Source organism: Theropithecus gelada, chromosome 19 (assembly GCF_003255815.1).
Source record: "Theropithecus gelada isolate Dixy chromosome 19, Tgel_1.0, whole genome shotgun sequence".
NCBI classification, from domain to species: Eukaryota; Metazoa; Chordata; class Mammalia; order Primates; family Cercopithecidae; genus Theropithecus; species Theropithecus gelada.
In genome coordinates, this window is record NC_037687.1 from 6,237,253 (window position 1) to 6,263,458 (window position 26,206).

A 26,206-nucleotide genomic window follows, 5' to 3' on the forward strand; every position below is an offset into this window, starting at 1 on the left:
CGGCTTCTGCAGGAATTATTCAGACAAATAAACACCAAGAAATACGACTTTAAAAAAAAAAAAAGAAAAGAAAAGAAAAAACAGAAAAACTGGCCATCCTCCAAAAGGGCTCAATGAAAGCACATGCTGAGATTTGAAAAACCTGCTACATCTAAAATGGGAGAATTTTACTATATGTAAATTATACCTCGATAAACCAGACTTACAGAAAACATATTGGCTGGGCACGGTGGCTCAGGCCTGTAATCCCAGCACTTCGGGAGGCCGAGGTGGGCAGATCACGAGGTCAAGAGATCAAGACCATCCTGGCTAACACAGTGAAACCCAGTCTCTACTAAAAACACAAAACATTAGCTGGGCATGGTGGTGGGCACCTGTGGTCCCAGCTACTCAGGAGGCTGAGGCAAGAGAATGGCGTGAACCCGGGAGGCGGAGGTTGCAGTGAGCCGAGATCGCTCCACTGCACTCCAGCCTGGGCGACAGAGCGAGACTCCATCTCAAAAAAAAAAAAAAAGAAAAAAAAAGAAAAAGAAAACAATTTAACCCAACAATGTCACCGCAGGTTGCCGGAAGTACACACGCTCCTGCTGAAGGGCACCAAGGGAGCCGGCACCGCACTTGGGGCCTTTCAGAGGAACCAGGCAACAAGTGCTATAGAGGAACATGGGGTTCCATGCCCCCCATGCAACCACACGCCCCCACACCCTAAATGAAGCCCCCAGGATCCCGAAAGAGCAGGCAGGATTCAGAGAGGGCTCTCTGTCCTCTTGACACCCCCACACAGGAGAGGATGCTGGGCCCAGCAGTAACAATCCTATGGCCAAAGGGTCCCCCGCTTCCTTTTTCTACAGGGGCAGGATGCAAGGGTGGAGCCTCAGGAACTCAGGACGGAAACAGCCCTGGAGTCTGCATTTCAGCCTCAGTTGAGAGCTGCAGGACACATCAGGTGGGGCCACCTGAGCAGCAGCCACTTAGGGCCCCTGCTGCGTTGCGCACGGCGGCACCACACTGTGGGTTTCTGCCACATTTGGGAGCGGCCAGCCTGTATCTCGCCTGAAGGTGTCCCTACTGAGCAAGGATGACAAGCAGCAAACAGCACTGGCCAGGCCTTGCCCCACCTGCCACCAAATCCATGGGCAGCCCATGGCAAAGCCAGGCAGCAGTTGGAGCCCCTTGCCTGAGGGCGCTGGGAAGTGGAATGGATGCCACCAGTCCTCAGGTGGCTGAAGGCTGTGTCAGGGACCAGACAGGTGTCTGGGAACACAGAAAACCTCCCTGAGCTTGGGCACAGTGGCACGTTCCTGTAGTCCCAGCTACTTAGGAGGCTGGGAGGCTGAGGTGGGAGGATCACTTGAGCCTGGGAGGCTGAGGATGGAGTGAGCTATGATTGTACCACTGCACTCCAGTCTGGGCAACAGAGCAAGACCTTGTCTCTGAAAACAAACAAAAAAAAAGCCTTGCTGGCCCAAACTGCTTCTGAACCTCAGAGAACTTTAATCTAAGTCACCCCAGAGGCAAGCTTAAACTGCCCACACAGATGGTGGCCCCACAAGCCACCCGCTAGAACACCAGTGCCTGAGCTGCGGAGCACCTTCCACAGACAGGCTCGAGCAATCCCCTCAACCGCCCCAAGAGGGGGCTGCTGTTCTCATTCCCCTTCCGCACACTCACCGGATGGAGCTGGGGAGACTGGGAGCCCAGGGATACACCTGGCAGGGGGGTGGCCCCACAGGCCCAAGGGCCGGGACCACTCACCCCCCAGAAGGCCCACTTGCAGGCAGGTTCGGCTTTTCTCCCAGTGGGGCCTCAACTCCAACAAAGCCTCAGAATGACCTAGGTTTCTGTGAACTGGACCCCGGGCGAGGCCTTGCATCTGAAATTGGCCAAGGTGCACCGGCTGAAATGTCACCCGGCTCCTAGGAGGGCCGCACGCCAAATGCCTCTCCTCAAGGCCCTTAGTGCCAGGGGGTTTGTGGAAAAGTGGAACGGCAGCCATGCGGCCCGGCACGGCCAGGTACAAACCAGGGACTCAGTAACCAAGCGGGCCGGCGTCCACAGGCCTCCCAGGGACACCTCCTTCCCCAGCGCTGCCTCCATGCCAGTCCAGCTGCACTTGTGGGAAAGCAGCCGGCGGTCGACAAGCCACGAGCCAGGAAATGTCACCGCTGGCCCTGTGGTGACTCCTGGGAGGAGGAGCAGGGGCAGGCTCTGAGTTGTTTTAATTATTAGGCCAAGAAAAAAAAAAAAGGTGAAAAACTACAGATGAAAGAAAATGGAAACAAAACCCCCGCAGTCCCACCACCCGGATGACGCAGACGACCGGCGCTAACATTCCGGATAGAGGTAACTCCAGATGACGCGGATGACCCGCGCTAACATTCTGGATAGAGGTAACTCCTTTTTCCTTTAAGTTTCATATATGTAGTTTGCTTCGTTAATTCTGAAGCTCATCAAAGATTCTGCCCAGAAGACGCACCGTAATCGGACCGTAATCAGATATTTAAGCTATTTCTCGATCTCAGTCACTACACATGGCCCGGATATTAACCCTCTAGGACCGTCGAGGAAGCTGGTCCTGACAGGGGAAGTCACTGCCGGCACATTTTCCAGGCAACTGGACAGGAGGTGGCCCAGCAGCTCCCCGAGAGAAGCAGACCAAGGGGCACGCCCACCTGCTGTCACGAACCCACCTGTGTCCTGGCCCCTGATGTCCCCAGGAATGGAGATGGCGACCAGCACTCCCCGAAGCCCTCACTGGAACGCCTGTGCGTGGGCAGCGGCCAGGTCTCCGGCCTGTTTTGTGAACTGCCGTGGCACCCGGAGCAGGGGGTCCCACAGAGAGGCGACCTGCCTGCTCCCCTCAGGGATCCTACCTTGTTTTTGAAGTGCACCTCGATGGGCATGATGAAGCCAGCGTACCCCGACTCCTCTACTTTGTAAGGGGGCTCCTTGCACACTAAAAAGAAAAGGAAGAAACACACGCATCAGCTTCCTGCCTGTTTCAGGCCCGGTCGCCAGCAGCAGTACTGCACCCCTCAACCCCACCACCTCCTCCCAGGGGCTTGGCTGGCCTCGCAGGGGGTGGCTTTTCAGTAGGTTGAGCCCCCGTGACAGGGTTGACTTCCACGGCAAAGGGATCTTAGGCATACAACAGCACGGAAGAGGAGGAGAAAGGAGACTCAGCCACCGGTGTGGTCAGCAGAAGTGAGAGGAAACATTAGCCTGCCATTGGGGCCCTTGCTCCCGCAGAGGACGAGGAGGCTGAGGCCAGAGAAGGCTGCACAAGTTGACCCAACTCAGGTCAATGTCGGTAAGTGTGGCCTGGGTGAGACATGAAACCCAGCAGGCAGGGCCACACACCCTACTGTCACCACCTCCAGCACGGGGGCTGGGCACCTGCTGCGCCACGGATGCACACGCTGGGAGATGGGGGAGCCTCAGGCGGCTGGGACCCTCCTCCTGGGTTCCAGTTTAGCACCTAATAAAAGCATTCCAAAGCGGCATGAACAAAACCCCACTGAACCCAGAGATTAAAAAAGATTAAAAAAAAAAAAAAAAAGGCTGGACATAGTGGCTCACACCTGTAATCCCAGCACTTTGGGAGGCTGAGGCGGGCAGATCACTTGAGGTCAGGAGTTCGACACCAGCCTGGTCAACGTGGTGAAATCCCATCTCTACTAAAAATACAAACATTAGCCAGGCATGGTGGCAGGCACCTGTAATCCCAGCTACATGGGAGACTGAGTCAGGAGAATCACTTGAACCCAGGAGGCAGAGGTTGCAGTGAGCCAAGATCACACCACTACACTCCAGCCTGGGTGACAGAGTGAGACTACGTTTCCAAAACAAACAAGCAAACAAAAACTACGCTTAGTGCCTCATGCTTGTAATCCCAGCACTCTAGGAAGCTGAGGCAGGAGAATCACTTGAACCCAGGGGTTTGAGGCCATCCTGGGCAACACAGTGAGACCTTGTCTCTGTAAGAAATTAGCCAGGCGTGGTGGCGTGTGCCTGTGGTCTCAGGGGCTACTCGGGGGGCTGAGGCAGGAGGATCGCTTGATCCAGGAGGTATGATCGTGCCACTGCACTCCCGCTTGGGTGACAGAGCAAGACCATGTCTCAAAAAAAAAAAAAAAAAAACTGAAATAAACAGCAAAATATATGTAAAATAATCTCCTATAATCTCATCCCCCAGAATAAACCATCAATGTTTTGACCCGTATGTTATTACTAGGAAAGCACCATGGAAGCAGTGTCTTCTCACTTTAAGAAAAAATCTAGAGCCGTAGAGATCAAATCCCGCGTCCCTCGCTTCCCCCTCTAGATGCAACTACGACTGGGAGACAGGAAAAAATCCTGGCCACTGTGTGTCGGTTTTTTCCCCACTTTACTGAGGTCTGGTTGACAGGTTAAGAAGCTGCATGTGGCCGGGCGCGGTGGCTCAAGCCTGTAATCCCAGCACTTTGGGAGGCCGAGGCGGGTGGATCACGAGGTCAGGAGATCGAGACTATCCTGGCTAACATGGTGAAACCCCGTCTCTACTAAAAATACAAAAAAACTAGCCGGGCGTGGTGGCGGGCGCCTGTAGTCTCAGCTACTTGGGAGGCTGAGGCGGGAGAATGGCGTGAACCCGGGAGGCGGAGCTTGCAGTGAGCCGAGATCACGCCACTGCACTCCAGCCTGGGAGCACAGCGAGACTCCGTCTCAAAAAAAAAAAAAAAAAAAAAAGAAGCTGCATGTATTTAATGCCCACCTCTAGATGAGTTTGGGGACGTGTGTACATCTGTGAAACCATCACCACCACCAAGGCCGTGAACATATCCATCACCTCCCAAAGTTTCCTTCTGCTCTCTCTCACTGTTTTTGTCTTTGAAGACCACTGAGTTGCCCTCTTAGCAATTTCAGTGTATGCTACAGTATTGTCAGCTATCGGGACTCTGCAATACAGCTACCTTGCAAAACCGAACAACGGTACCTTCTGACTATCACCTCTCCGTCCCCCAGCCCCTGGCAGCCACCCCTCCTACTCTCGGCTTCTCTCAGTGTGACTGTTTTAATTGCTGGATGTGTGTGAGATCATGCAGTCTCTGTCTTCTGGGTCTGGCTTTCTTTGTTTGCTTGTTTGTTTTTCTGAGACGGAGTCTCGCTCTCACCCTGGCTGGAGTACGATGGTACGATCTCGGCTCACTGCAACCTTCGTCTCCTGGGTTCAAGTGATTCTCCTGCCTCAGCCTCCTCAGTAACTGCGCCCAGTCAGTCTGGCTTCTTTCACTTAGCATAATGCTCATTGCTAAAAAACTTCATACACACATATTTGCACTAGTAAGGTAATTCTTAAGTGGGTCAGAAATTGCTAGAAAACTGGCTGGGCATGGTGGCTCACGTCTGTAATCCCAGAACTTTGGGAGGCCGAGGTGGGCGATCATCTGTAGTTTATCACCCAGGCGGAGGCAGGAGAATTGCTTGAATCCGGCAAACAACATCTATCAAGAGGGTAGGTTTGGAGTGATGACCTGGGAACCTCGAAGACAGGGCTGACTGGACAGCCTTGAACAGGGCCCCTGCCTACATGCCACGTCTGTGCAAGGCTTGCTCAACTGGACCGAGGTGGGCACAGCCTCCCCAGAGACCAACGGTAGCCCTGGCTGCCCTGCTGGGAGCTCTGAACACCACTGCCTGACATCAGGGTCTGCACACGAATCAAAAACACACTCCCAAACGACAGTAGAGACGACATCCGCTCCATTCACTCATTCACGCCCCACTGTCTGTGTCAGACAGAGTCAGAGGCTGGGATGATCAAAGAGGCCAAGAAGATGCCCCTGACTGGCCGAGTGGCTCACGCCTGTAATCTCAACACTTTGAGAGGCCGAGGCGGGCGAATCACGAGGTCAGGAGTTCCAAACTAGCCTGACCGACACGGTGATACCCCGTCTCTACTAAAAATACAAAAATGAGCCGGATGTGGTGATGCACACCTGTGATCCCAGTTACTGAGGAGGCTGAGACAGGAGAATTGCTTGAATCCGGGAGGCAAAGACTGCAGTGAGCCGAGATTGCACCACTGCACTCCAGCCTGGGCGACAGAGTGAGACTCCATCTCAAAAAGAAAAAAAAAAAAAAAAGAAGAAGATGCCCCTGGCCTTCAGTGCTTACTCCCGGGGGAGTCATCGCCCTCAGACCAATGCTCGCCCTGTGATGAGGAGCAGCCCCGCCTGCAGGGCACTCTGGCTCTACAGGGAGCACCTGCAGCCTGAGGGAGGCCGGCCTAGGCGCCTGTGCCCCAGTGTCCATTCCACTCTCCTTCCCGCTCCTCTGACATCCTGTCAGGATGGTGGACTGGGGACCTCCAATGATGAGGCCCACCCCACACCAACCCCCCTCCACACACCAGTCCCCCCGCCACCTTCTCCTGCAACTCGCCACTCAGGACTCAGCTGCCCACCACTGGCCCTAGACCCCAGTCCACTGCAATCCTCTCCAGAGGCTCACCTGAGGCCAAGTGCTAGCAAGTCCACCCCAAAGCCCCTCTGGAATTCGGCCCTGCCCCGGTGCCAGGCCTCTCTCGTCCAGCCTCAGGCTCCTTCCGAGGCACCTTCTGCACTGGGAATGACCAATCCTCTGACTGCGCCCACTGAGGGAGGGCTCCCCACTGTCCTATACAACCCGCAAGGTACCTTCCGCCTCAGCTCTGTGCAGCCCAGCACCAGATCCCACGATCCAGCCACACTGAGCCTCTCAAATCCCCAGCTCACTTCCTCTGGGAGCCCTGCTCTGAGCCCCCACAGGCTCCCCGGTGTCCTGTACCCCTCCACCGCAGGACTTCCGTGCTCACTTTGCCTGTCTCCCTCCATCTCCACCTCTAGACGATAAGCTCCATATCACCGAGTGTGACATCCCCAGGGCCTGAAATGGAACCTAACACTTCCTTTCGGAAGCATCTTATATCCCTTAAACACTGCCAAGCTGGTCTAAAGTGCAGCAGGGAGTCGGGCGCAGTGGCTCACGCCTGTAATCCCAGCACTTTGGGAGGTTGAGGCAAGTGGATCACTTGAGGCCAGTTCAAGACCAGCCTGGTCAACATGATGAAAACCCGTCTCTAATAAAAACACAAAACTTAGCTGGGCATGGTGGCGCATGGCTGTAATCCCAGCTACTCGGGAAGCTGAGGCAGGATAATCGCTTGAACCCGGGAGGCAGAGGTTGCAGTAAGCGAAGATTGCGCCACTGCACTCCAGTCTGGGTAACGGAGTGAGACTCCGTTAAAAAAACTAATAAATAAACAAAGTGCAGTAGGGGGCCACACACCTGAAAACTTAATCTGAACCTGGGAAGGAAAGTGGAGGCAGAACAGAGGAAGGGTGGCCTGTCCCCAGCAGAGGAGGCGCGAGCATGGGCAGTGGCCTGGGATTTGCTCTCAGACTCCACCCATGCCCCGTCCTCTCCCCACCCACCCATAGTCTGAATCCCACCCAGCCACAAAGGCCCACAGCAGGGCCACCTCCTTCGAGAAACAGACCCCATGTCCCTCGGCCTCTGACTTCCAGGTCACATGCTTCCCAAATCTACTGTCACATCTTATCTCGTGGTCCCCACCCCTTCAAGGAAGGAATCCTGTCCCGTGACGGGTACTCCAAACCTAGAGAACTTCTATCCCCCCAGACAGTGCCAAGAGGGACGGCAGTCGGCCAAGCGCCGGGGATAGTCTTCAGTCCAACGGGGGAGACCAGGGAGACGCACCGGCCCACTCTCCTGCCTCAGAGCCCACATGAATCAAGAGCACAGGAATAAGGCCGTGAGAGTGAAGGCAGGAGGGAAGAGGTTTGAGCCACCTGCGAGTTTCTGGAAGGCAGAAGTCGGACGAGGACACGCTGGGCAAGGGGCAGGATGAGGAGGTGACGGCTCAGAGTCTGCTACGGGGGCGCCGTAGGGCAGGGACAGCCACTGGTGCCAGAAGGCTGAAGGTCCTGGACTGGCTGAGCAGAGGGCAGGAGTGAGGATGAAAGCTGGGAGAGGGAAAGGGAGCACGGTGGGGGAGGAGGGTGGGAGCAAGAGAGTGAGGGCCTGAGCTTCTCCCTGAGGTGACAGCAATGTTTTGGAATTAGACAGCGATGATGGAATCAGTGGTCATGGCCGCACAACTATGTGAATATACTGAAAACGCTAACTGTACACATTACAAGAATGAATTTTATGATGCGTAAATTTTATCTCCATAAAGCGGTTATTAAAAAAAACAAAAGGGCAAACTGAAAGGCTGCGCTGGGGACAGGAGCCCTGGGATCCCTCCCTCCTGCCCATCCTCCCTCCCGCCCATTCCCCTTCCCGCGCCCTCCCCCCGCCCAGGAAGTTTCAGGTTTCCCTCTGGGAAAATTGAGATGACTCCGTGTCTCAAGGAGCCAACGATCTGGGGGAAGCTGAAGCTTGCAGCGTGGAAACCAGACCCCAAGGAAGGCCTTACTCATTAGGAAATCAGGAGGCCTGTGAGCCTTCAGGTCTGTGGATGAGCGGAACCCACCCTCCCAGCACAGAACGCTCAGGAGCTCCCACCAGGAGGAAAGAGCCCGAGGAGACAAATAATTTGGAGACCCCAGAGAGCTTGACAAAAAGAAAGTAAAAAAAATAAAAACCGAGAGTCAATGTCCTCAGATTCAAGGAGATATACATCCAACAACAACAAAAAAATAAGATATTTCTAACAGGAAAAATTACAGCCAGGCACCACAGCTCACACCTGTAATCCCAGGCACTCTGGGAGGCCGAGATGGGAGGATCACTTGACACCAGGAGTTCAAGGCTGACCTGGACAACGTTCTCTACTAAAAATACAAAAAATTAGCCAGGCGTGGTGGTGCGCACCTGTCACCCCAGCTACTCGGGAGGCTGAGGCACGAGAATCACTTGCACCCGGGCAGCTGAGGTTGCTGTGAGCCAAGACAGTGCCACTGCCCTCCAGGTGACTGAGCAAGACTCAGTTTCAAAAAAAGAAAAAAGAAAACAAGAAATAAAATGAGGATCCCAGAAAGAAGAAAAGAGAGGAAATAAACAGATGGAAGGAAACTGTCAAATAAATAGAAGGAAACTTTCAGAGCTAAAATGAAGGACACTCAAATGTCACAAAACATAGTGAACAGCAGCAAAAAAAAAAAAAAAAAAAAAAAAACACATGATATCATAAAGCAAACGTCCTAAAAACATCCTAAATGTTTCCACAGAAAAAAACAGGTCACGTGTAATGGGATGAGGACCAAATGGCATCAGACTTTCCAGAAGATACTAACACAACGCCTTCACAGCGCTAAGTGATACGTGCTCCCAAAACATTTGGGAGCAGGAGTGTTGTGAACTTGGGATTTTTCAGACTTTGGAATATTCGCATTCCACTGGTTCAGCATCCCTAACCCGAAAATCCAAAATCCAAAATGCTCCAGTGAGCATTTTCTAAGCATCATGTCAGCACTCAAAAAGTTCTGAATTGACCGGGTGTGGTGGCTCCCGCCTGTAATCCCAGCACTTTGGGAGGCCGAGGGGGGTGCATCACCTGAAGTCAGGGGTTCAAGACCAGCCTGATCAACATGGAGAAATCCCATCTCTAATAAACATACAAAATTAGCCAGGCAAGGTGGTGCATGCCTGTAATCCCAGCTACTCAGGAGGCTGAGGCAGGAGAATCGCTTGAACCTGGGAGGCAGGGGTTGTGGTGAGCCAAGATCGTGCCATTGCACTCCGGCCTAGGCAACAAGAGCGAAACTCCATCTCAACAACAACAACAAAAAGTTTTGGATCTTGGCCAGGCACGGTGGCTCACGCCTGTAATCCCAGCACTTTGGGAGGCCGCAGCGGGCGGATCGTGAGGTCAACAGATTGAGATCATCCTGACCTACATGGTGAAACCCCGTCTCTCCTAAAACTACAAAAATTAGCCAGGCGTGTTGGTGGGGGCTTGTAGTCCTAGCTACTTAGGAGGCTGAGGCAGGAGAATCGCTTGAACCCGGGAGGTGGAGGTTGCAGTGAGCCGAGAACGCGCCACTGCACTCCAGCCTGGGCAACAGAGTGACACTCCGTTTCAAAAAAAGTTTTGGATCTTGAGCCGGGCATGGTGGCTCACGCCTGTAATCCCAGCATTTTGGGAGGCCGAGGCGGGAAGATTTTAAGCCCAAGAGTTCAAGACCAATTTGGGCAACATGGTGAAATCCTGTCTCTACAAAAAATAGAAAAGCTGGGCATGGTGGTGGGCCAGTAGTCTCAGCTACTTGGGAGGCTGAGGCAGGAGGACTGCTTGAGCCCAAAGGTTGAGGCTGCAGTGAGCTGTGATCACAACACTGCACTCCAGTCTGGGTGGGTGGCAGAGCGAGATTCTGTTTCCAAAAAAAAAAAAAAAAAAAAAAAGTTTTGGATTTCGGATTTTCAGCTCAGGGATTCTCGATCTGTAATTCGCAAACCACAAAATTACACCCAACCAACCCACCATTCCACTGTGAGAAGAGAATAATGGCATCTTCAAATATGCTAGGACTCAAAGGGTTTACTGCCCACATGTCCGTCTGTCTTTTTTTTTTGAGACAGAGTTTCTCTCTGTCACCCAGGCTGGAGTGCAGTGGCATGATCTCGGCTCACTGAAACCTCCGCCTCCCAGGTTCAAGCGATTTTTCTGCCTCAGCCTCCCGAGTAGCTGGGATTATAGGCGCCCGCCACCACCCCTGGCTAAATTTTTGTAATTTCAGTAGAGATGGGGTTTTGCCATGTTGGCTAGACTGGTCTTGAACTCCTGACCTCAGGTGATCCACCTGCCTCGGCCTCCCAAAGTTCTGGGATTACAGGTGTGAGCCACTGAGCCTGGCCAGAAATGTCTTAAGCAATTAATCTCTTGGGATATTACTTGAGAAACTGCTCTACCAAAACGAGAAAATAAATCAAAACGAGAAAATAAACCAAAACATAGGCCAATAAACAAACCACCTCAGGAGAACAGGAGAGAAAAGGCCCAGGGTGGTGGCTAAAGGGGTGGCTGGAGAACAGTCCACTGTAATCAGAGAAGGAAGGCACAGAGAAGCAGCATGAAACACTCAGAGGACTTCACAAAACAAACAAGCCAGAAGGCCAGGTGAGGCGGCTCACACCTGTAATCCCAGCTACTCCTGAAGCAGAGGTGGGAGGACTGCTTGAGCCCAAGGAGTTGGAGTCCGGTCTGGGCAACAACATAGCGACACCCCATCTCTAAAAGAATTTTTTTTTTTTTGAGACATAGTTCCCTCTGTCGCCCAGGCTGGAGTGCACTGGCATGATCTCGGCTCACTGCAACCTCCGCATCCCGGGTTCAAGCGATTCTCCTGCCTCAGCCTCCTGAGTAGCTGGGACTACAGGCATGAGCCACCACAGCCAGCTAATTTTTTTGTATTTTTAGTAGAGACAGAGTTTCAGCATATTGGCCAGGCTGGTCTTGAACTCTTGACCTCAGGTGATCCACCCGTCTCGGCCTCCCAAAGTGCTGGGATTATAGGCATGAGCCACCACGCCCAGCCAAAAAATTTAAAAAAAAAAAAAAAGCCACAGAATAAATGAAATGATTGAGAGAATGGGGGGAAAATGAAGGTACTGATAAAGACACAACACAAAAAGGAGAAGTAAGGGGGGATTCCAAAAGCCACAGACCAAATGTGAAGCAAGCTAAAATAGGGCCAAATTTTAACCAAAAATGACCAAAAAGAACCCGTTTGCCATGGACCTGACTTGGAGCCTCCTCCCTGGAGTGGCCCAGAGTTCGGGAAACGGGAAAAAGAGGCTGAATGAAGTCCTGCCGTCCCAACCAGCCTGACGGTGGCAGCGTCAAACACGTCAACGCTGCCTACTGCTAGTTCCCAACTCTTACAGTCAATCTACAACCAGGGAGTGAAGGTCTTGGTCTTCATCAACAAGCTTAACAACGTCCAGTGTAGCCTCAAAAGGAGGGGTGCAGCAGGGTCAAAAAAAGACAGGGTACTGGTGGCCTTGCCTTCCTCAGTGGAGAGTCAGAAAACACTAACAAAAGCTGATCAGGTGCAAGGGTCCATTCAGTCATCAAACACTTAGTAAGCACCTACTGTATCCCTGCAGGCACCGAGCATGTAGCAGCAAACAAAACTGATAGAAACTTCTTTCTTGGGGTGGGGAGAGGGATGGACAAGATAAGGAAGTAATATGTACAAGATGTTAAGATGGTGCTAAGGAGAAAACCAAAGCAGAAAAAAAAGGCTAAGAAGCATATGGTTGTGTGGGTGTATTGGGCAAAGAAACTGCGAGTTAGCCCAGGCAGCCAGAGGACTCCCTAAAAAGGGTGACGTGGGACTCTGCTGTGAAGGATCCCAAAGGTAAACAGGCTCACATCATCATTCAGAGTCACAAAGACGACCAACGCAAAAGCGAGTCACTGGACTATTAAAAACTTAGAGAAGACAGTGGGTAAAAGGGGGTACTTTGGGATAAATTCTAACCCTTCAAGCCGGTAAATCAGTAAGTATTGTCTACATTTTCAAGAAATAAGAAGCAAATGAGCTGCTGTGAAGACAGTCCAGAGAGGGCTAGGAAGATGGCCCCGGGGAGGGAGGACTAAGGAGGCCAGGAACAGCAACTTTGTACCTTACATGTTTCTGCCCAGTTTGATTTGTGATAATGTAAGCCGCCTCGGAAGTAAAAGATACTTTTTAAGTACCTCAAGTATCATTCCAGAGGCTGGAGTGCTTTAAGAGGTTCACTCCCTCTCTCAAGTTTTATTCAGTGCTACAGCGTGTGAGCTGGGAGTTTACTTTCTGATACATTTGATGGGGCTGCTATCTGTCTCCAGGCCCCACAGACAGACTACAACAAACAGGGCTCAGTTACTAATTTAAAGGCTGCCTACAAACTGACACTGAAGCCTGGCATGGTGGCACGCGCCTGCCAGGAGCTCAAGGCCAGCCTGGGCAACACAGCAAGCGAGACCCCATCTCTTTAAAAACAAACAAAAAACAAAAAACGAACCCTTGAGAGTGAGCCCCACTCATGACCCCATCTTCCAGGTACCTGGAGCTTGGAGAAGGTGCTGTGTCAACATGGTGGGGAGCAAAGGTGAAATCAACAGTCTCAAAGTGGATGGAAATCAGCGTCCAGGGCCCATCCCTGAGCTCCGGGGACAGAGAAAAGGGGAGTGGGGGAGGGGTTGGTGAAGGAGAAGTGGAGTGGATGCCGCCAGAGAAAGGAAAGAGGGCCTGGTGCAGGAGGGGCAGCCAGGCTTCTGCTCTGCCGACGTGGCGCGAAAGCAGCCACAGGCAACACCCACGCGAGCGGGCATGGCCGTGCACCAATAAAAACAGGCCGCACTGGCAGTGGCCGGACCCAGCCCACGGGCCAGCCTGCCCACCCTGCTGTAAGCACAGGCAGCGGCCTGCCCCCTGGGCCCATCTCCCTGTCTGCACAAGAGGGCTGTGGCGAGAAGAAAACGTGATCCGGCGCACGAAGGGCTGGGCAGGAAGTGCTCGATAGATGGCACGTGTCCCCACAATTAGGAAGCGCTTTATAAATATCTGCCGCTGTCAGGAGCCTCCGCGGCCACCCTCTAAGAGGCTTAGAGAGGGAGGAAGGAAAAGCGGAGAAGGTGAAGACTCAGGAAAGGAGAAATGCAGAGGCAAAGGGGAGCTGCAGGCTGAGGGAATCGGAGGTGAGCATCCCTTCAGAATGAAAAGCTTCTACTGCTGTCAATGCCCATCACTTCCCCACTAGGCTGCCAACCACTCACAGGCTCAGGGCCAGGGTCCCGGCTCCCGGGAAGCTCCTGCTTCAACCTGAGCACACCCACGCTTGTGCGCAGCTCACCTCCTGTGGCCCCTGGAGCTCCCAGGACCCCCATACTGCAGGGTAGAGGGGTCACCAGCCCAGTCAGGGCTCTCCTGACCCTGAAGCGCTTCGCTACAGCAAGTCCCTCATTCCTTTATCAACACATCACTCAAGAAGTATTTCTCGAACCCCTGTGATGCGCCAGGCCCTGGGCTTCACACTGGGGACTCAGCGGTAAGAAAAGCAGATGCGGCCCCAGCCCTGATGGCACTCCCCAGACCACCACCTCTCTCTCCAGTTCCACACCACAATCTTCCCCTGGGGCTCCCTTCCCCAGGAGGGCTTCCCTGATCATAAATTGGGTGAGTTCCTGCCTCTGCCCCGTCACACTGCACCCTCAGGAAGGCCAGGGCCCCCACGCCACAGGTGGAGGCGCTGACAGAATACACGACTGAGGCACTCGTGCTGAACCAATGACAGTCTGAGGCTTGAAGGGAGAGGGAAGACACGGAAGAGAAAAGACGGTGGTGACATGAGCTCCTGCATTCTTTCTGCCCCAAATATTCGGAATTCTTCACACAGCACCCCCAAGCAAACGTAGGGCCAGTCGGCAACTTTCTGATCACCCACCAGCTGGCTGACTTCACCTTTCCCACCCGTGCCCACCTGGCTGTGCTCCCTGGCTGCTTCCCAGAGCCCGGGTCTAAATCACGACACGACAGACCGCCACCACCTCCTTCAGTTTTTCCTACAACTAACTCAACAGCTGGAGGTGACGCGGCTCCAATGCCCCACGCCGAGGGACGCAAGCCGGAACCTCACGGTTGCGGGATCCTGCAGGGAGGGGTGGAGCCTGGCCTTGGGAGGAGTGGAGTCAGACGGGTCCGTGCTGTGGGCACTCAGGGCTTGGGGCCACTCACCGCGTCTGGGCTTGGGGAAGCTGTCGTGCAGCCAGAAGACCACCTTCTCCACGAAGTGCTGGATGTCACATTGCTCGGGGCCGCGGACAAACACCATCCAGTCGTGAGTGAACCCCTCCGTGGTGGGCTTCTTGCGCAGTTGGGCACGGTGCCCCAGCTCTAACCTCACCTGGACGGTGCACTGGAGGGAGAGAGAGGTGGGGAGACCAGGTCAGCACGCGGCTCCAAGCAGGGGACTATCCCCTCATCCGCAGAGAACTTTCGATAAAGACCTCCAGCAGTGCCATACGCTCTCAACCCAGTGAGGAGCACACAGACAGCTTCCCAGCGTGCCAGCACCTTGCCGCGGACGCCCCGTGCCTTCTCCCCTCCATACTCCCACGCAGCCCCTGCGTCTCCTCCCATCCACCCCCTCATCCTCAGTTCCACCCACACAGCCTCCTCACCAGTCCCCAGCTCAGCCCAGCTCACTCCTGCCTCGGGGCCACTGCACTGGCCTAGGATGCTCTGCTCCTGAGACTTCCCAGGCTGGCGCCTCTTGTCACCAGGCTCTCAGCTGGACTGTGCCTCTGCAGGGAAGCCTCCCCGACCACCGATCCGAAAGCATCCACCACCGCTCCCATCACTCTTTATCATAGAGGATGCTCTTCCGAGCACTTGCATTATCAAAAGTCATCTTGCGGATGGCTGTCGGTGTCTCTGCCACCTAAGCTTGTTGACACCAGCATTTTCATTCCCACGCACGCATCAGAGCACCTCCCGGAGGCCCCTCTCCTTCCCCTAAGTCATCAGCTACAACACTGGCTTTCAGTTTCAAGAGCAGAATGGGAGGTTCCCGAGGAGAAGGCAGAGGCCAGCCTGCAGCCCCCTGGTGACTAGTCCCAGGTGGACCCTTGGCCTGGGCAGCCCAGCCCCCTCCGCTGAGCGAATGTCATGTCTGACACTTAGGTCTGAAATACAAGGCAGCGCAGGCCAGTTCCACGCTACTGAACACAAAGCCGCATGCCTTCAAAGCACTCTTCATACCTAGGTTGGCCAAAACCACCAACAGGGAGCCTACAGTAAACATCCACCCTGCTTTGTAAAAACCTCCCCGGACTTTTCAGATACGGCCCTGACACCTACTATCAAATACAAGAATGTTACAAAATAAAGCTGCGGCCAAGTACACACTTGCTTCTAAGTGCTGAGATAGCCGAGAGACAGCCAGACCGTGGCCTGAGTCCCACGCCCTCGCCCGACAGAGCCGCCCTCCCGGGCCCCAGACCAGACAGCTCCCATCTGCGCCTTTCCACGCCATCGCTCGGCAACTGGCCAGGTGTGTCCCAGTGGCTGCAATCCCTCCGGTACCTGTCTCTTCTTTGGCATTCCGAGGCCCCGTTCAGACCCCGCCACCTGGCTGAGTGCCCCAGCGCCTGGCCGGCCTCCCTCCCTCTCCGTCCCCCTCTCTGAGCTCTCAGTTGTCACGCGATTGGAGCCGCTGGGGCAGGCAGATCCTATCGCCCCCACCCCCGCCCGCCATGTTAAAGCTTTCCAAGGCTTGTCACTCCCTCAGCAGGAAGCCCGAGCCCCATGTACATCTTCCATGCGTGTATTTCCTCAAGTCTGAGACACTCGTCTCTTTTCACGTCCTAACCCTTTTGAAGTCAGAGTCCAGCGTGCACCCACAGGAGCACACGTGCACACACACAGAAGCTGCGCCTGAGTTGGTGGCGCTGTCTTGGTATCTCCGAGTCCCGGAACTGAGGAAATGCAGGAAACGCACACATTCCAGCTCAATCCTACAGCCAGCCCCAGACACACCAGGAACATCCACTCCATCTCTCTTCATCTCTTCTAGTGCCGCAGCCTGGGTGCCCTAAGCTCGTTTCAAAACCCTACTCATCTTGAGTCCTGGCTCACACACTGCCCTCTTTCCAGGGCCCTTTCTGGTAGCCACGCTGGAGAGCAACCCTGAGTCCCCACCGAAGCCTGTGGGCAGCTCCACGGGAGCCCATTCATCCCATCCCCCGCTCCTGGGAGTTGGCGGCAGCCCCCAGGGCCCCTGTGAACTCTCTGAGAGCAGGGACTACCTCTCATTCGTCCTCTTAGCCCCTATCTTGAAACCACGGGACAGGAGGCCTGGACGATGCTGGATTAATTAAACCAGAGAGCCTCTCAGGTCAGGGAGTTCTGAATGCTGCTTTCGGAGAGGGCAGGGCCACGGTGGCAGATAAGGACAGGCCAGTTCCAGCGTGTGGAAGAACTGGCTGGAGGGGCTGAGGGCTCTGTGCGCACAGCAAGTTAGGTATAAGAAATGAGGAAGAGGTGTGCAATTTGTATTTGGCAACTTAAAAAGTAAATTAAAACATGTACATGATATAAATACACAATTTTTATTTGTCAACTAAAAATTAATTTTTAAAAGGAAATGGGGCAGAGGGGCTTCCCTTGGCTTAGGACGATTATCCCTCTGGAGTTCCCTGGGAAAAGAGGGTGGGGACTCCCCAGGGACCAGGCACACTGCAGGGGGTGCCTAGGATCGGGCCAGAGTGTCCAGGTCGGACACAAAAGAAATAACCCGTGGTAAGTGGATGACGGACACGGGAAACGGGCTCAGAGTCAAAGACCCCCGGCTCTCTGTGTACCGCCTGGGGTGCAGGCAGAAAAGGGCAAATGGCAAACCAAAGGCAACTCAAGCCCATACAGAGGCAACTGGAGGGAATGGCTGGAAAAAGGGGTGAACACAGCCTGAAGCCAGAGAACTGACAGGACCCGAGGGTGGAGGACATTCAGGTGACCCCAAGATTCGGGCAGCAGGGACATCGACATCGACATCCTCAGTGTGGGAAGAAAGTGGGGATGGGTGGAAGACCAGGCGCTCTCATAAACCCCGGCGCTGCGGATTCATGAGGATCTCAGGTAAAAGTACCCCCACCGAACACACGAGGTGAGGGCTGAGCATCGGCACAGCAATACTCAGGCCAAGCGCAAGCGTCTATCTGAACAGCACGGCATTCCGACAAACCCAAAACCACACCGACATTAGCCCCAGTCGGCTGTGATCACCCTCTATGCTTACACGCGTGGGCCTCTGCCTTTTTCTCTAGAAAACAGGAAGGCAACCGCTGTCCCGCTGGGAGCATTACAGGTGAAAACGAAATCTACATATACATCATGGGAACAGCACCAGGATGTGGGAGAATGACCCCTGCTTCTGTGGAGCCGACTCCCACACAATGACAGCGTCTCCTCGGAATCACTTATTCACTGACCCGGCCACTCAGACCTCGGCCGACTTCCCGGCATTTTTGATGACAGGGAGTTCCTACTCAGGGCACGCAGGCGGCAGAGCAGTTATTGTGAAAGAGTGAAAGACTGTGGAGGGGGAGGATGGAAGCACCAGAACTCCGCCGCAGTGGCCAAAGTAAACAGGAAGGTTCCGAGGCAGCGATGGGTAATCTTCGCAGCCGGCAGGCCAGGCCCAAAGCGCTGCCCGGGCGACACCGATGCCCTGGGGGCTGGCGCCAATTTGAGCCTCAACACCCACGGTTAAGGGCACACCCCAGACTCAGCCAACAGATGCGAAGTTCGGGTGCCTAGCCTGCTGCACCCAGGGGACTGTGGAGCACTGAGGGGGGCACTCCCCGGAAGGGTGGGATAACACAGAGTCTCTGCTGTTGTAGTAAAAAAGGAATCACGGATTCAGTAAGACGCTCAAGCCACGTCAACGGGAGGCAAGAAGCGGAGCCCCGGCCAACGCCTTTGACTTGTCAGGTCATGATAATTTATTAGCACAGCTAAGCCAATTCCATAGCCAAGGGTAACCACCCCCCTTCCCCTACGCCACCTGGACTCTTTCCCTGGCCATTAGGACCAAAGAATTGAAGCTAATCAATTAGCTGCCTCTCTAGGAAGGGTGCCTGGCTGCAGAGGTTAACTGACAGGCTCTCTACAATGTCTTAGAATGAATGTATCTGATTGGTCAGTAGCTCTCCCCCAACTTTATCCCAGCAAGTTCCTTCAAGGCACCAGGAACGCCTGCTGCTGCCAGGAGGGCACTTTTTTGGAACCTCTGGACTGGATGGCTGGAAACAAGCCGGGGCGCTTTGGTCTCGAGGATTTCCACTTCCCTGCACCTCTGGGATCACCCTGACACCCACTCCCCAACAAAAGCCCTGGATAAAGGGGAAACTTCCAGGACTGTCCTGGAAAGAGCTGTCCATCGCACTTCTGGGAAATCACCTGAAAGACAGTGGACGGAGGGATGGGCACAAGCGCTCCAAGGGCCATCTGGGGACAGTTAGGCTTGGGCAGAGGGCCTCAGCTGGGACACTGCCTTCTCTCCAGGCCAGCTGGCAGAGGGCACTTGGAACCAAAGGGCCCGAATCCCAAATCGGGCAAACCAGGCAAACAGCCCCTCGAGGGCAGCTTCCCTGGGGCTTTCTCAGTGCAGTGTGTGGATCTCCCCAGGTGTGGGCTACAGCGGCCCTCGCCTGGCAAAGAGCCCCGAGCCAGCCACGTTCCAACAGCTTCTCACAATTCCTTCAGCCCATGCACCGCACGCACTTCCTGCAAGCCCTGAAGACAGGTCTTCAGCAACCAGTTTATCTGAAGGTTTCCCTGGTCTCGTGGTGGGAATTCTCAATAGGTGCCCTCCCTCCGGGAACCTGCCCTTCGCCCAGTGGTGTAATGACGCCTGGAGTTTGGCTACTGCATCTAATTCCCTCGTAGGCAACCATCCCCCCACCACCCGCAGGAGGGGAGAACTGAGGAGTCTTTTCCCCTTTCAGCCTAAATGGATTCTGAGGTCCTCCTGGGCTGAGCACGTGCGTGTGTGTGAGCCACACACGCACAAACAGGAAGCGGTGACCAGGTTTGGGCAATCCCACGGAGACCCAATAAAACACCCTGTGGAACCTTCTCCCGCCAGGTCCGGTGGGGGGCCCTCAGTGGTAACCACTGAATTCGAACATGAGAGAGACCGGGAAAGATGGGTACCCCTCTGTGACAGTCCTCTGAAGCGGAGAGCTGCCCACCCAGAGGGCAGGGGCCTCTCACTGACAGGTACACGGGGCCCTGGTCCCCTGACTGCTGGCACACTGGGGCTGGGGGCCAGCACCTCCCCCCCTCTTCTGGCTGCGTCTGTCCTAGTCCCTCTGATCCAAGGCACAATGACAAAGCGATGAGATGGCACTCAATGAATTTCTCTCTGGAAACTCTCTCAGAGAGGTGTGCAGATCACCTGGAAATGCAAATTCCCCTTTATAGGGCCCACCGGTTCCTGATAAGACCGACTCTCTGACCACAGTGTCAGCGGAGGCTCGGGCCAGACTGTTTACAAACCAGGGGCCCAAAGATGTGTAGACAGTGTACCAGGTATCTCCCAGGTTCTCCAGCGGGGAGCGGGAGGGGCCTTGGTGGACTTTCTGAATGGGTACAACCCTAATAAAAGCATCTGTCACCAGACCAGGTGGGCCTGGCTGCAAACGGACTGATTCCATTACTTGTATTTAACCAGCAGCTGGCAAAGCTGAGTGCAAAACCTCCTGTGACGAACCACAACGGGCATAAAGGGAAATGGGACTCTGGTCCCTGCCCTCAACTGCTTCACAGTATAATCACTTTAGGACAAAAAAACTGGCAGGTCGGCTTTCCAGGGAGAAGCTTCAGAGCTGGGAGCAGGCGGGAAATCTGTCACACCTCAGCCAGCGACCTGGGTAATTCGGAGCTTTTCGGGCAGGTTTGGGGAACCAGCCGAGTTGCAAGAGGAAGACTCTACCCAGCCTTGCCTGCTGGTAGGATGTCCTGAGACTGCATTTCCGCATCTGTGAAATGGGTCCCTGGCATCAACAACAAACTTTCCCTGCCGTTGCGAGGCAGCTGCTCTCAAATCCAAACCCAGGAGAGCACATGCAGGACCAGCAAGCAGCAATTCAAGTGTGGGGGTGCTCCCTGGTCCTTTTGAAGAACGTGACAGCCCAGATGCTGATACCACCTCCCAGCTCCCTAGGCAGGCCCAGTCCCCGTGACCTGCTCCTTTCCCAATCTCTTCGGCATCTGCTCAGCCTTATCCTTGTCACGTCCCAGTCCCCTCCCCCGGCCCCAGCCCAGGAAACAAACCACACTCCTTCCAGACATAACCCTTAAGTGAGCAGGGAACTCGCTCATCCCCCTGCCAAAAAAAATACAAATACCACAGACAACACCAGCACAGACTTGGGGCGGAGGGGGAATCAAACATGCGGGTTACGGTTGGGGCAAAGAGAACAAGAAAGGCGTTTTCCTGGCCATGGGGAAAAGATGTCAATGTTGAGAAGCTGGGAGCCCAGAGCACAGCGGGAAATCCTGCTCTTAGGGGGGTCTGAAAGTCCTAGAAAGTAACAGAGGAAGGCAGAAAGAGAACCAAAGCTTCCCAAAGCCAGCGACTGGGTGGAAAGCTGTGCTGTTTCCCACTATACTGAGGCACTAACGTTTTGTGGCATCGGGGGCTAGTGGGAGCGGAGGCCCAGGTTCTGCTGGATTCAAAGCATTTTCCCTGTGCCAAGAGTCCCTCAGGGACACTGACCGCCAACTCATCTGCTTGGGTAAAAGACACCATTCTCTCCTGTTTCTCCAGGGGCCTCCTGCTCTGTGAGGAAGGGACAGAGAGCCCTTGGGCCTCTCTCAAACTTGCATGAAGGCTTTGCTGGGGAAGGAGAATCAGACTTTGGGTCCAAACACACTTCCCTCTGGAAGCCGCTTCCCTTGCAAATACTTCTGCAAGGAGGGAGACCATCGCCATGGATGGAACTTTCTGCGATGATGGAAATGCCTCTGCACTGCCCGACACAGTCGTCAGTAGCTCAGTAATGGTGGTTACTGAGCGCTTAAAACGTGGCTGGTGAGATGGAGGAACTGAAGTTGTCATTCGAGTTAGTTTAAATGTAAATCAGCCACAGATGCTGGTGACTGTGGTACCGGGCAGTGCAAAGCCAGCTCTCTCCCACGCCTGTCTACCTGAGCAAGACCTTTCTCTCTCTCCGTCGCAGACCAGGAATGCCACCCATTTCCACCATCCCACTTACATAAGTGACAGCCACCCAGACCTCCGGGGTCCCACACATCACAAGGGGAACAGACACGCTTCAGCCTAGGACATCTCCGCCGGGGACTAAGGAAGGAGGGCAGGGGCCATACCCTACACCTCTGTGTGCCCAACAGGACTTGCCCGGAGTCAGGCTTCATTGAAAGTGGACACTAAAGGTACATTTCATTTGGGCTTTTAACTCGATACCAGATTGGAAGCAACAAGCTCTGTCCCTTCAACGGAAATCAACTCACACCATGCCGTGGAAATCCACCGATCAACTGCTGCAAACTCTTCCTTACCTCTTAAGAGGAAGGCAGCAACACCCAAATCAGACCGGAAGCCACTGGAACTGGGTACCAGAAGCATGAGCCACCTGTCTCCATGACCCTGTGCCACAGGCGCCCAGATGGGCAGGAGGGAGGTTCCCTGCCCCCCACCCATGAAACCACACAGCCAGACAGTGCCACCTTAGTGGCGCCAGCAGCCAGGGACGCCCCAACCTGCCCTTTCTAACGGCGGAGATTTCGGCTGCCACCCCCACAGCCCCATGACACCTTTCCTGGCCTGGCGCCCCTGAAAGCCAGGGCAGCCGGGGAGGAGGAACAAATGATCCCATGTTGGGGGCCAGCAATGGTTCTGGACTTGAGGAAGAGGGGTACGGGCTTGGGTATTGAAGAGGCAGCGTAGAGTTGGGTAAAGGCGGTACCAGCGTGCAGGAAGACCTTGTGTTTATGAGAACTGACACAGACCAATGGGGAGGGGCCGTCCGGAGCGTTTAGGGAGGCTGGGGAACCCACCCACCCTGGGTTTCAACTGAGACTCTAAGATCCTGGGGGCAAAAAAAAACAGAAAATGAGGTGGAAGGAGGGAGAGGGTAGTGGCTGAGACATCAGGACTGATGAGGCTGAGGGGCCTTAGATGAAGTGGGAGATCCTGAAGGCAAAGGTTGTGCAGGAGACTGCGGGACTGTGTCATGACAAACCAGCCTGGGAGGGAGATCTGGACTGGGGTGAAATGTGGGGAAGCCTAAGTCAGGATCCCAGGGACGGAGAGGGCCCAAGCTGAGGGCAACAGCAGGCAATTAGTGACTCAAAGGTCTGGGGCATCCAGATCAGAGAAGCAACTGCTCCTGGTCCTGGTCTCAGGGCAGAGGATCTGAAGGTGAAAGAGACAGCCCTACCAGGTCTAAGGCAGGGTGACCAGGGCCTGAAACTAGAAGGGGGCTGAGGCGGCAGGGTGGGTCAAAGAAGTCTGAAAAAGCAAGTACAAAGAGAGGGGACACTCCAAACAGGCCTGAGTCCCTGCAGCAAAAGACAGAAGGCCGGGGTCCTAGGGAGTCAGAGGAGCTCAGGCCAGGGCTGGGGTTGGAGGAGAAAGGGTTGCTCTGGCTGCGACCGAGGCAGGAACAGAGGGGAGAGAAGGCTCAGGCCCAGGTAGGGGGTGGGTGGAAATAAATCTTAGGCTAGGCCTGGGTTCAAGGAAGAGAGACGCCGCAGAGCAGGGTCTCAGGGGGCCGGGGACGCCTCATCTCTGAGCTGAGGTTGAAGGGAGGACAGGCAGCAGGTTGGGGACTCAGGGAGTCTGAGGCGACTCCGGGCCAAGGGTCCAGACAGGAAAGGAGACAGTGACTGGCCCTGGACCCAGAGAGGGAAAGGTCTACAGGGCAGATCCCAGGGGTCCCGGGAGGGGTCTGGACAGGGCCGAGATCCCAGGAAGTGCCTGGAAGGAGCTCTGGACCAGGCTGAAGTCCCGAGAGCTGACTTGAGGTCCCTAAGCCGGACTGGGTTCCCCAGGGGCGTCCCAGGTGGATGCAGATCGGACTGGGGTTCCGAGGGGTCTCCCGGGGGGCTCCGAGCCACGCTGGGGGGTCACCAGGGGCGTCCCAGGGGGCTCCGGACCTGGCCCAGGTCCCGAAGGGGGTCCGAGGCGCCCCGGCCGGGCCGGGGTCGCGGATGGGGGAGGGGCGCCCCCGCCCCACATAAAGGCCCGGGGAGCAGCGGGCGCGCACAAAGCGAGCGGGCGGGCGCGGAGCGGGGAGGCCGGGACCGGGGAGGGCCGGGCGGGCCGGCGGGCGGGAGGGGGCCGGGCGGGCTGCGCTGGGGCGGCGCGGCCGCTCCTCACCTGATTGTCCATGGCTGGCGCCCCGCCCCGCCCCCGGGCCCCGCGTCGCTCGCCGCCGCCGCCGCCGCCGCCGCCGCTCAACGCCGCCCCGCCGCCCTCATTGTCTGTCAAGCGCCGCCGCCGCCGCCGCCGCCGCCGATCCCGGCCGCCCGCTCGCCCGCCAGCCCCGCGGAACCGGAAACCACCGCCAGCCCGGGTCGCGCACCGATCACGGGCCCCCGCCGCCGACTAGGGCCCGCCGCATCGACTGACAGCCACCTGGGCCAATCGACGGCGCGGACGGCCGCTCGTGGCGCGGGACTTCCTGCCTGGCGGGGGCCTGCCGAGCTGCGGTCGGAGGGACGAAGCCCGCAGCCAATGGGAGGCCGGGACCGGAGGGGCGGGAGGAGGGAGGGAGGGAGGCGCGAGGCGAGCCTGGCGGAGGGGAACGCGAGGTGTGCGCCGCACGTGGAGGGGGGCGGGGGCGGGACGGGCGCTCCGCGCCTGCGCGCTGTGGCCCGCAGGGGGCGCTGCCTCGTGGCTGGAGCCTCCAGGGCGGGAGCGTTCAGGGGCTGCAACTGAGGTTACTGGTTCGAGCCCTGGGGAGGGATCCCCCAGGGCCGCCGGTAGGTACACTTTTGTTTCCTGACCGCATGATGCTGCTATGTGACGGAATGAGCCCTGGGTTCTGGAACTGGAGATTAATTTTTTTTTTTTTTTTGAGACACGATCTCGCTCTGTCGCCCAGGCGGGAGTGTAGTGGCACGATCTCAGCTCACTGCAACCTCCGCCTCCCAGGTTCAAGAGATTCTACTGCCTCAGCCTCCCGAGTAGTTGGGATTACAGGCCCTCGCCATTACATCTCACTAATTTTTGTATTTTTAGTAGAGACAGGGTTTCGCCATGTTGGCCAGGCTGGTCTCGAACTCCTGACCTCAAGTGATCCACCTGCCTCAACCTCCCAAAGTGGAGATTAATTTTCTAATCCTGCATAATCCTTGGCAAACCTGGTCAGCCCCTTTTTCGCCTTTCCCTGAGTCTCAGTTTGCACATCTGTAAAATAGGTTGAAGAACAGAACAGTGTGATTCTTCTGCTAATTTGAATGATACAAATTTGAAACATTCAGACGACCCAAGAGAGTCACATGTTTTCAGTTAGACATGAAGAGTAAGTTCTGGCGATCCATCACACAACAAGGTGACTACATAATAATGTTATTTTATATTTTAAAATTGCTAAAAGTGGCCAGATGTGGTGGTTCACGCCTGTAATCCCCACACTTTGGGAGACTGACTGGGGCAGATCACCTGAGGTCAGGAGTTCAAGACCACCCTGGCCAACATGGTGAAATTCTATCTCTACTAAAAAAATACAAAAATTAGCCAGGCGTGGTGGTGTGTGCCTGTAATTCTAGCTGCTCAGGAGGCTGAGGCAGCAGAATCGCTTGAATCAGGGAGGCAGAGGTTGCAGTGAGCTGAGATCATGCCACTGCACTCCAGCCTGAGGGACAGAGCAAGACTCTGTCTCAAAAAAGAGAAAAAAAGAAAAAAGAAATGCTAAAAGTGGATTTTGAATGTTCTTACCGTAAATAATTGATAAGTATATGTGCTGATGGATATGTAAATTAGCCTGATTTGTTTATTCCATAATGTATACATGTATCAAAGCATCAAGGTGTACCCCATACATACATACAGTTATTATTTGTCAATAAAGATTTTTTTTTGAAATGAAGTCTCTGCTGGAGTGCAGTGGCACAATCATGGCGTGCTGTAACCTAGAACTCCTGGGCTCAAACAATTCTCCCACCTCAGCCTCTCATGCAATTAGGACTAACTACAGGCTTATGTCACCACATCTGGCTAGTTTGGTTGGTTATTTATTTATTTATTTATTTATTTATAGAAACAGGGGTCTCACTGTATTGCCCAGGCTGGTCTCCAACTCCTGGCCTCAGGCAACCCTCCTGCTGTGGCCTCCCAAAGTGCTGGGATTCTAGGCATGAGCCATTGTGCCCTGATCAAAGATAAAATTTTTAAAGAGAGAATCTCATGTTATCCACGAAAATTTAAATAATACCAATCTCTCACAAAAAAAATTTTTTTTGATTTATTGAGGATCACAAAATTTTACAATGACCTGTAAACTGTGTTTATGTGGGAAATAGGCATACCCCCATCTTTTTCAGGACTTTGTAAGCCACTTGTCTCTTGGACATTAGGACCTTCTGCCTGCGATTTAGAGACCCTTGTGCAGTTATTTTAAATTCCTTCTTATCATTAAAAATCGGGTTGTCATTTGCAAGAAAGAAACAAACCACCCTGTTAAAAAGTGGGCAAAGGGCCG

At 54.7% G+C, this 26,206-nt stretch overlaps 1 protein-coding gene across 1 annotated transcript in view; it reads right to left on the reverse strand.

Annotated features, from left to right (window-relative positions):
• Positions 1 to 23,909, reverse strand: part of MLLT1 (MLLT1, super elongation complex subunit) — a 75,025-nt gene extending 51,116 nt beyond the window's left edge. The window contains 3 exon segments of the mRNA XM_025368177.1: positions 2,874 to 2,956; positions 14,709 to 14,889; positions 23,881 to 23,909. Of these exon segments, the coding sequence (XP_025223962.1) occupies positions 2,874 to 2,956; positions 14,709 to 14,889; positions 23,881 to 23,892 (276 nt within the window). The 5' untranslated portion in view covers positions 23,893 to 23,909.
• Between the last annotated feature and the right edge of the window lie 2,297 nt (positions 23,910 to 26,206).